The sequence below is a fragment of the Dendroctonus ponderosae genome, unplaced genomic scaffold (genome assembly GCF_020466585.1).
Source record: "Dendroctonus ponderosae isolate FM_Combo_2020 unplaced genomic scaffold, Dpon_F_20191213v2 Dpon_F_20191213_3, whole genome shotgun sequence".
In the NCBI taxonomy this organism is placed as follows: domain Eukaryota; kingdom Metazoa; phylum Arthropoda; class Insecta; order Coleoptera; family Curculionidae; genus Dendroctonus; species Dendroctonus ponderosae.
The window spans coordinates 3,637,069-3,647,076 of NW_026018508.1; the positions used below are offsets into that span (position 1 = coordinate 3,637,069).

The window sequence follows — 10,008 nt, forward strand, 5'->3', positions numbered from 1 at the left end:
CTTGACTTTTTAACTGAACTGCCAATTTAATGAAATGAACAAAAATGTCTTCCACTTTGTTGGGCAAGTAGCATCATCTAATTTGCTTTTCTCAATTTGATTCAGGACTATTTGCCGACTAAGCACGTCAACATGCAAGTTTATAAAACTCAGCAATGAAACCCGGTCGGATTAGAGCTTTGAAAATAGATAACTCGAAGATTAAATGGTAGGCAAGGTTGCCAGAGAGCTTGAAGCTAGAAAAACCATTACAGAAGCATAAACAAAAAATAGGTCAGAAAAATTGAGTTCGTTATCGTTCGCTCCATTATCTCAAAAAGATATTCATGAAATTGTACGTTGGAAATGTTTGTAAGACGAACACCTTTTACAAACAACAGGAGTTAGAATAAACTATGTAACTTTAACATTCTCTATCGCTGCCGCCCATAGTAAAATGATTTTGAAAGTAGAACATTTAGAAAGCTAACATTTGCGTAGGAAACTAGTTAAGAAAATCATATACTTTGCCCAAATACTTAATAAAAAAACACTCGATACAGACTAGGACATTTAATAGATGTATACAGGCGCTATGAGAGATTTTTCCTTCATTCAACAGAGTTTAATTTAATTTAACAAATTAATATTGTTAAACGTGTAAAAGGACAGCGGCTTGTTCGAATATTTAAAATCGGCTCCAGAAATGTTTAACTTGGCGTGTAGTTTTTGATGACGAAATTTTGATGAGGAAGATTATTCTCAAGTTTGTTCTACAATCTACAAAGTTCTACATGTCCTAAATTTTGAGAAATTAGTTATTGAGCCTAAAGTCATAAGCCAATATCACATTTTTTTGGAGGCGTTTAGCCTTTTAGTAGTGGTAGTACTTGATATTTTTTCAAATAGGAAGGGGGATGTGGTTTTAATAAGTAAACTCAGTAAGCTGTAATTTCAGCGGCATTAAGTCACTTTTTATCGACCGATGCCTTAAATTTCAAAACATCATCATCATTACACGGAAATCAAGAATTTGAGAAAGTCGTTTCAAAAGATTCCTATTGGAAAAAAATGGACAAATATGGCTAAGGGCCTCAACTTACGACGTTGCAAAAACAATAAACACTTCCTGGTGAAAAAGCAAGGATTTCAAAATTTCAATGACAGAAGACACTCCTGTAAATATTTTCAAGTAAATACGAAAAGTCAATTTTTTAATAATTTCTAGCTGACTAGTTCACTGGAATTCAGTTTTAGACGAGTATTTAAATTTCATTTGCAAATCAAACCAATTACGTATAACAGGAAGAATGCTCTATCTATATCAATATCAAAGTTTGAAACTGAATTTAACAATTTTCCTTAAAACATTCTGTGAAAAAATGTTTCGCTACAAATCTGGGGTTTTGAGTTTACGCCCATTTAGAAGCAAGGTGAGGCTAGATAGGTTACTTTCTATCGTGCTAGCTATTTTATTGCTTTCGTTCATTACCCGGTATTTTAAAGTATTCCCATAAATTTCATCAGACTATTCATTACGTTTTCGCCAAAGTACCGCTAAGAACAAAAGTTTGTTTTGTGGCAAAAAGTGGACGGCTTTGCTTCGCTTGAATTATTACTCTAGTCCATTAAGGGAGTAGTCTTTAAACATTTATCACCTTTCTAAGATAGATGATTTGTTCCACGATGCAGCTGTTCCATTTCCTGTAAAGCAGATATGATTAGCAAATAGCATTTCAATGAGAACATGATTTATTTAGTTGTTCTCAAGTGAACATAGGCTTGACATTCTGGATTAAGAGTGAAGAAAATGCGAAAATTAAAAATCTACATAAGAAATTCTGCTGATAATAATAATAATTTTGTTTCCATTCCAATATACTACCAATTAAACATGGAACCATTTCAAAATAATGCTTAATAACAAAGTTGAAATTCGATATTCAACTGTTAATCTTCTAGAAATTTTCGAAAAAAAATTTTTCAATATTTTTCTCTTACACCCCAAGGCCTCTATCACCCCTTAAAAGAAAGGACGCCAATTTTGAATCACCCTGTATATCTCAGCAGTTAAATAAACCATTTTAACGAATTTGATTTCACCAACATTTTTTAGAACTACAGCACAAAATAACCGAAAGTAGGTAAACCAAAATAAGTTTGTTAATTCTCCAACTGCTACCCGTGAATTTGATGCTGTGCGGTCTAGTATGTGAAAATACCATAAGCCATCGTGAATGTTGATTGGCATGCGAATAATTTGTACGGCCATTTCCCTAGTGCGTGAATAATGTAGCTTTGCATTTTGCATGACCTTTAAGTTTTGCCCCTATAGGCTTTTTAGTAATAACAAAATATGTTTTGCATAGAGAGATAAAATATCGAGGAGCGTTATGATCGAGTTTGAATGCTAAAATTTACGAATCCATAGTCTTTCACAGTTCAAATTGAAGATTAATTAATTTAATTTTATCATGAAACTCACGCTTGGTTGGTTTGCTGCTAAGTTTATTTGTTTAACTAAATTACAAATATTGATGTCAATAATCTCATCAGCTTGCAACAAATACAATACGCTGCTCTTCTGTACGGCACTGTTGAACGTTGTAATATTTTTAGATTGCAAAGGCAGGTGGAATCTCTAGCATTGCCCTCGCTGAATCACCTGTCGACCTGGTCGGTTGAGCGAACCAATTTTATAAAACTCACCTGTTTCATTCAACCCAATACAATTATTTCTAAACAGCGACAACTGGTCATTAAGTGGTATTATACTTCAGGCCAAATGCAACTCAACTCTATTATGATCCATCCTCTCTATTTTTGACCCATGTGTTATCACAGTGTTACTGCAGTATATTAATTATATAAACAGATTAGCAAGCATTTAATTAACAAACAAAAATTTGCACCCGAGACAGAGCCGAGAGTTGCGCTAAATTTAAATTTTCCGAAAGGAGACCAAACGCTCTTAGAGACCAAAACTGCAATAAGAATTCCCCTACTCTCATTTTATTAAATTCGTATTAATATTAGCTGTGGGTGTAGCTACGTTTCACGACAAAAGAGTCGCGGTGAATCAATCAATTTGATCATCTGAACTCTTCAACATTATTTTGAAACTTGTTTCGATCGGTGCCAGTTATTTACCCGTTTGATTATTTCTTTTCTTATGCTCTTCTTTTTTAGTCCATTTTTCTATTACCTTCTACTTCTGTAAAACCTATTCTTGATTTTGCTGGATAGAATAACGCTGTTGCTTTTTCCTTTCTTTTTAACATTTTTTTGCTGTACTTGTTGTCTTTCATTTTGCTGGTTTTGCTATGAAATGAAAGTTAAATAAAACAAGGGGCAATATAGCCTTCAACTAATAAGGAGGTCAAATAATTTCGAAAGTGAATTAGTTATAGAAAGTTATTCAAAGACTACCAAAAAATTGTACTTACCTCTACGAAACTATAAAAATTTAACTACGAAAGAATTTAGAGCAGAAGAGAGCATTCGGTCACTAGACTGTCTCTTAATAAGTAGTCCTGAGATCGTCTTAAGAGATTGAATAGATCATTTTTGAATAAAGAAAGTATTTTCTATTGTTGTGTAAACCGTATTATGATATAAATATATTTTTTTCAACCTATCAGCATAAACAATAAAATTTCATATTTGTGCGGTAAGAAATAGAAGATTCAGTGGTTTTACTCGATCTTCCCTAAGAGAAACACTGATGTATTTCAACAATTGAAAGAGTCAGTTAAACATATTTTCACAACTTGATAGTTTTGCAATAGAAACGTTTACATTGCAGGGATAGAATTAGATAGAGTTGAATGAAAGTATTTTCCTGTTATCGAATTAATTGATAGCCACATGTTCTAAACCGAATGCGCCCGCCGACTTCTAAATGAGACAAACAGAAACAACCGGAGTTTCCGGTCACATCTCTGGAGATTCCGGAGTTGCAGTCTATTTTACTTGCCAATAGCAACCAGAGTTCATACGATACATTATTGTTGCAATCTGGCCAAGTGTTGATTACGTGCTGTTGTGCTGCATTCAGTTCAAACGGTTTGCTAATACATTTCCGTTCAATTGGTTTGCTTTCACACAAGCCTCTGTAGGCTTCTATTTAGAACTACTGAAACAATTCCTTTCCGCCAGTTATTGAATTATCATTTGGGTATCTTTCCATGCGAGAAATGTTTTTGGTTATTTTCGGCTTTATTTATTTGATCTAATGCTTCTGGAAGCCGTAGAGCCCTTTGGCAATATAAAATATAATTGATACATGTTTATAACTAACTATAATCACTGATGTGTTTTGTTAAATACAATAAGAGTCAGTAGTAGTGAAAATTGTAAGCTGTCCAATAACGCTCGAAAGATGCACAATAGCCCAAAAATTTCAAGCAAGGGAATAAAATACGGCTTTAAGATTAAACTTCGGCTTTTACTCTATTTTCTTCGGAAAATATAGAATTCACTATTGGTTTCCAGGCTATACAATTAAATGATTATTCTGATCTAAAATGTGAAATTCTATGTTTCATCGAACGAAATTTTATGTTTACTGATTTACCGAACACCTTTGCCCGGAAATTTACGTGGAAGAATTTCTATAAAATCTGGAATTAAAGGTAAAGCTCTGTAGATCCGCGCCAAAGGGGTTATTTTCCATGTTGCGGCAGTATGCATAAGAAGCGAGAGAGTAGTGCAATAATTTTGATGTAAAGTGAAAGATATTTTATTACACATTCGACACGTCAGGACAATAAAATGTATCAAAACATTTTTTTTTTATTTCAGAGAGAAAAAGTAATTTCAATTAGGCTTTTTATAGTAATTTAATTTATTAGACGAGATGTTCTTACTGTAGTAATTCACGTTATCTTAATGGTAATGCGGAATTGGAATGACCAATAATAAACAGATAGGCAATCAGTACGACATTTCTTATAAATAGATACAATCGAGTAAACTCGCCTTAGGTATCGAAATAACAATTTAGAAAATCGAAAATAGCATTTTCGAATACTGTGTAATTAAAGAAACAAAAATATTTATTCACTTTGAATAACAGCGGGCAATAGTAACAATAATTAACTTTCGAATTATTGAATATTGTATTTTTGTGTAATTCAGACGTAGAGGTGTTGTCGGTGTATCTGCAGACCTTTCATCGGTCAGGGTTAATTATGAATAGCATTTAAAGAAACATTTATGTCTGCCTCATCAACCAAATCAGCTGTTGTAGCTGGATAGAATATTTTAAATAATATAAATCGACACTTAGTAGACATTAAAGAAAGTTAAGGAGAAGAGAAAGCGAAGTTTCTGCTCCACTACACTTACTTAAATTTTTAAATGAGCATTTCTCAGAAACATTACTAGGGCCATAAGCAACCAATAGGATGTTTGTGACACCCTAACATTCCTTGAAAGTGTAAAGTGTGTGAATAGATAAACGGCAATATTATCTATATTATCTATGGAAAATAAATCATGGACACATGTGGCGCCTAAAAAAGTTTTGCCGCAATTATTTATAATTTTTCTTTAGATTACTACTTTCTCTATTTACCAATAACGAGTTCAAACACGAATTTAAGGTTTCAAGACAGCAAAGACCTAAAAGAATCTAATGTTTACCAATTATGAGTTTGTATGAATTTTAAATCTGATGATGGCGCTCTTGTCTCGCCGAAACGTTATGAAATAAGCTATATACACATTTTTATTTCACATCTTGACTGAAACTCAGGAAGGAAAATAATATAGTAACAATTACAAGAAGTCAGAAAAATAAATGAAACTAATAACAAGTAAGTAGTAATTTAAAGTTTGTTAAAAATATTTTCAACCCAGAGCTTTCAAAATTGCAAGGAATTGAAAATTAAATTAAATTGGGCATTTAACTCAATTGGTAGCTTAAAACAAATTTTCTATATTAAAAACACTTCACAGCAAGGAAGTGGTCGAAAGTACTGCTTACTTGTTCACTAAACTGTTTATTTAAAAAATCATCATTTTTATAAGCGTTATTTGTAAGTAATGGAAACTTTGATTCAGTGATTCTAGGATTTGCTGCGTATTCAGTCGTGAAGAAACGACTTTGACTTTCATCAAATACGTACACAATTTACGTATTGAAACGTATGAATATGAAAAATAGGTCGATCGCAATTATCTTTGGACCGCAAAGTTGCGGCAGCCGATTTTATAACTAAAAGCTCAAGTCTCAAAAGACAGTTTGGAAACAGATTGCAAAATGCAGCCTAAAAACCGATTTAATATTCCATTATTCTAATTAGAGAAAAGTTCTATTTTACCTTCTATTGAATCAAAATCCTCTTAACACATTTGATAAATAAATTGTACTCTGACATATACAGGGTGTCAATTTGAAAACTTCCCACCCTTAAAATCTTTCTTGCAAAAGAAAATATAAAAAATAGGAAAAACCCGTCAAATTTATTTGTAAGTGGGACAATTCTACTGTTAAAATCGTTGAATAACAGGAAGAAAATATAGTTTAAACATTGACTTCTCATTCTTGATTTTGATCTTATTTCTTATATATACATCGACAAAAATACCTTTTTATTTGCGGAAGATTGATTTTCACGATAAAACCGAACTATCTTATAAGCGGTTCAAGTTTTGTCAATATTTCTGTAATGGATTTAAGATGTCCCCAAAGAAAGAAGTCTAAGAGTGTTCAATCCTGTGATCTTGGAGGCCCTTTAATTGGTCCCCTTCTGCCAATCGATCTATCCGGGAATATCATCAATGTTACGGAGGGTTTGAAAATAGATTTTATTATTGTTTACAGAAAAATAGGCAACATTTTGAACAACTTATGAGATAGTGCGTAAGTAGATCCCACGGGTTTTATTGTAGAAATTTCATTTCTCTTCCGTAAATAAAAAGTGATTGTTCACGAAGTAAAATAATCAATAAATCCGAAATAAATTGTTTAAACTAGATTTTCTTCCTGTTATTCAACGATTTTAACGGTGTAACCGAATCTTCTAATCATTTGTACTCATAAGGAGACCCAATGATTGGTTAAACACTAATCTCAAAACCAAAATCTCAATGCAGGCAAGTTTAATTGTTTCTGTAATTTTGAAACGCGAATTATGAATCAACACCGTAATGAACTGTTTTTAAAAAAGACAATTTTATTCAGAGCAACTGATACAAAGATCTGACCACGACAAAGGTCTCGAACAGAATCTTAAAGCTAAGCCATGCAACTGCGAAGGTAAACAATAAAAGCAGAATCAGCAAATACATAAGTAGTGAGGTTGCAACTGACTAAGCTAAGATATACAAGAGGTGTACAAAAGTAGTGCATATAACTCTCGAATATTCGAAAACCTCTGAACAAATTAGTAACTAGTGGTGAGCGACTAGTTTCAGCGCTTTTGTTTACAATTGTAATGGTCAGTATAGACATATAAACTATAGATCAAACTTGGCTCATAAGAAGCTCTAATTTTGTTAAGGGAAAAAGCAAAGGACAGCAAATACAGAAGAACGTGTTGTTATGAATACTAGTTTTCCTTCGACTTTTTTGGAAATTGTATACCTAATTTCTAGTAAATTTTCAAATGCGTTGTGTAATTATGATCCCTTCATAAATTATCTATGCTTGCTTCACTTTCTTTTCCACATACTCTTGGCAAATGCAACTTGTATGAAACATCAATAAAATAAAAAAGGTGCTAACTAGTCTACCAAGGAAAAAAGTTAATTTGTCTTACAACCGAGGAAATAAACTGTTCGATCACTATCGCCTTCGGGAAAAAGATTTTTAAAATTGCTTGTCTGAATCCGTGCTTGGTGCACCTGTCCCGACTGGACTACCTTGGTCATTAATTCTCAGTGCGGGTTAAACGCTGAGGCCAAAGCAGAGGCGGGTTGGATTGTGAGAAGGATTTTCGTTTTTCGACAATTACAATCAACAGGTGAATGAATTAACGTGGTTCGTTTTGCTCAATTGTAAAATTCAAAGCTGATCAAAATGATCAGAATCTCTTCTCTGAACGTTAAACTAGTCATCTGAAATTGTTATTAAGTAATGCTTTTCTTTAATATCATATAATCCTGGTAGTTATTCAACTATTACCACTAGTAAAAAAGTTGCACTCTTAAGCTAATTTATTTCCTTGTCTTTAAGTAAGTAAGTGTGTTTAACAAACAAGTCAAGTCAAGTTTTGACTTTTTTAATTGCTGCATAATTGTAGTTTTTTAGGAATAATTCAGCAGGGCATCTTTACGTTCCAGCAGCGTCATATTGTCGTAGTTATCCTTGTTCGTTGTTTCTATTTTACTAGGATAAACTATTCCATTCATTTTTCAATATATATTATTTCAATATATATATATATATTTCAGATATGCGAAAAGTGATTTTCATTTTGTAAATCTCTCATTTAGAATTTTGGCTTTGCGGGAAGATATTAGCCATAGGGTTGTCCATGCACTCAATAAAGCACTCAAATGGAATTGAAAGGAAAATGCCTCAAGAGTTCAAAGTAGAATTATAGAAAACCCTGAAAAAGTTATATTATCTTGAATATGCAAATGCAAATTACATTGTTTTAAATAATTGGTTAGCACTGAATTCAATCGCTTTGCAATCAATGTTTAAGCTAATTTAAAAAACATGGGAAAATAAGTTATTTTAACTTATGGTGAAAAGAAAGTTGAAAATCTACCTCAATCTTTCTATATTTTTGTTACAAAGTGCCTTGACGTTTTCCGTAATTGAAAATAACAACATCGATAATTAAAGTGAACCCGAACGTGTACGTATATATTTCCTATTTGAAAGAAGCAGAGCTAGTTTTCTCCTTCTTTTCTTTCTCCACCGATAAACGTAGAGAAATCAAGACGCAACTGCATTCCAAATAAGTGGCACCCAATTACGATTATATTGGAGGTCTTAGCCCATGCCATCGATTAAAGTCACTTTTGGAAATCTCCTTTGGCGATACTATCAGATTGTTAAAATATTTTCAGCGTAAATAAGCAAACGAATAGCGCACAAATATGCCACAGGAAGTTTATCAAAAAGAAGTTAAAAAACAAGACCATAATTTTTGGGACTCTATAATTTTATTATACATGGTTAATATCTGTTCGAGGTAAATTACAATACATACAAAAAATACATTTAAAATATTAATTTTAGCGCTAAGATACACTTAGGAACAAACTCTTTGTCGGCTAAGAATTATTTTGAACTAAGTCCCAAAATGATAAATGCGTAGTATTTGAATTTGAGACTTGAGACCATGTTTTTTTTACATTGAACCATGTGGCTATGACGGACATGGTTCAATATAGTTCTTCAGTTTGCTCAATTACAGAGTTATATTAGTTTGGTCTGAGAACTGGGCATGGTACATTTTTATGCACGATTTAGATTTGACTGAAATTTGACGAACTGAAATTAGTATAAATGTGGACATAGTTCAAAATAATTATTAGCCGACGTCTTATAAAAAACTAATTTCAATTTCAAATAATCAAACTTTACATACAATTATTTTCCTTTTACTTACCTTCTGTAATAAGCTGGGAGCCTTTCTTGAATAGCTATTTATGTACCAAGGGCGTTACGGACCTTATAATGCCCTGAGGGCCGAACTAGCCCGAGGGCCTTTGGCCCGAGGGATAGGTTTCGGCCTGATGGGCATTATTATCTCCGTAACGCCTGTGGTGCATACAATGCTTTATGTTTCACCTAATAGCCTTACCATTTAAAAAAAAGTATATTTGTACCGGTTTGACGTAATTTGTTAATTTCTGATTTTAATCTGACGTGACTTTGACTCCTGTCAATGAGCAGTAATTTATTGCATAAAATGGAAGAAATTCCAGAAAATATTATAAAAAACGCTGCAAAAGCTACGGAAGATTTGTTGCCGATAAAGTCAAGGGAATATTATGATAGAGAGTATGGCATATTTATTATTTGGAAGGATAAAAATGCCATTGCCATCATTAATGAGACTATTT

At 32.7% G+C, this 10,008-nt stretch overlaps 1 protein-coding gene across 1 annotated transcript in view; it reads left to right on the forward strand.

Moving 5' to 3' along the window:
* Nucleotides 1–9,590: 9,590 nt before the first annotated feature.
* The window catches only part of LOC125503811, a gene marked incomplete in the record, with an annotated part of 729 nt that continues 311 nt past the window's right edge, over nt 9,591–10,008 (forward strand). Inside the window, 1 exon segment of the mRNA XM_048664721.1 lies at nt 9,591–10,008. Coding sequence (XP_048520678.1) covers nt 9,831–10,008 — 178 coding nt within the window.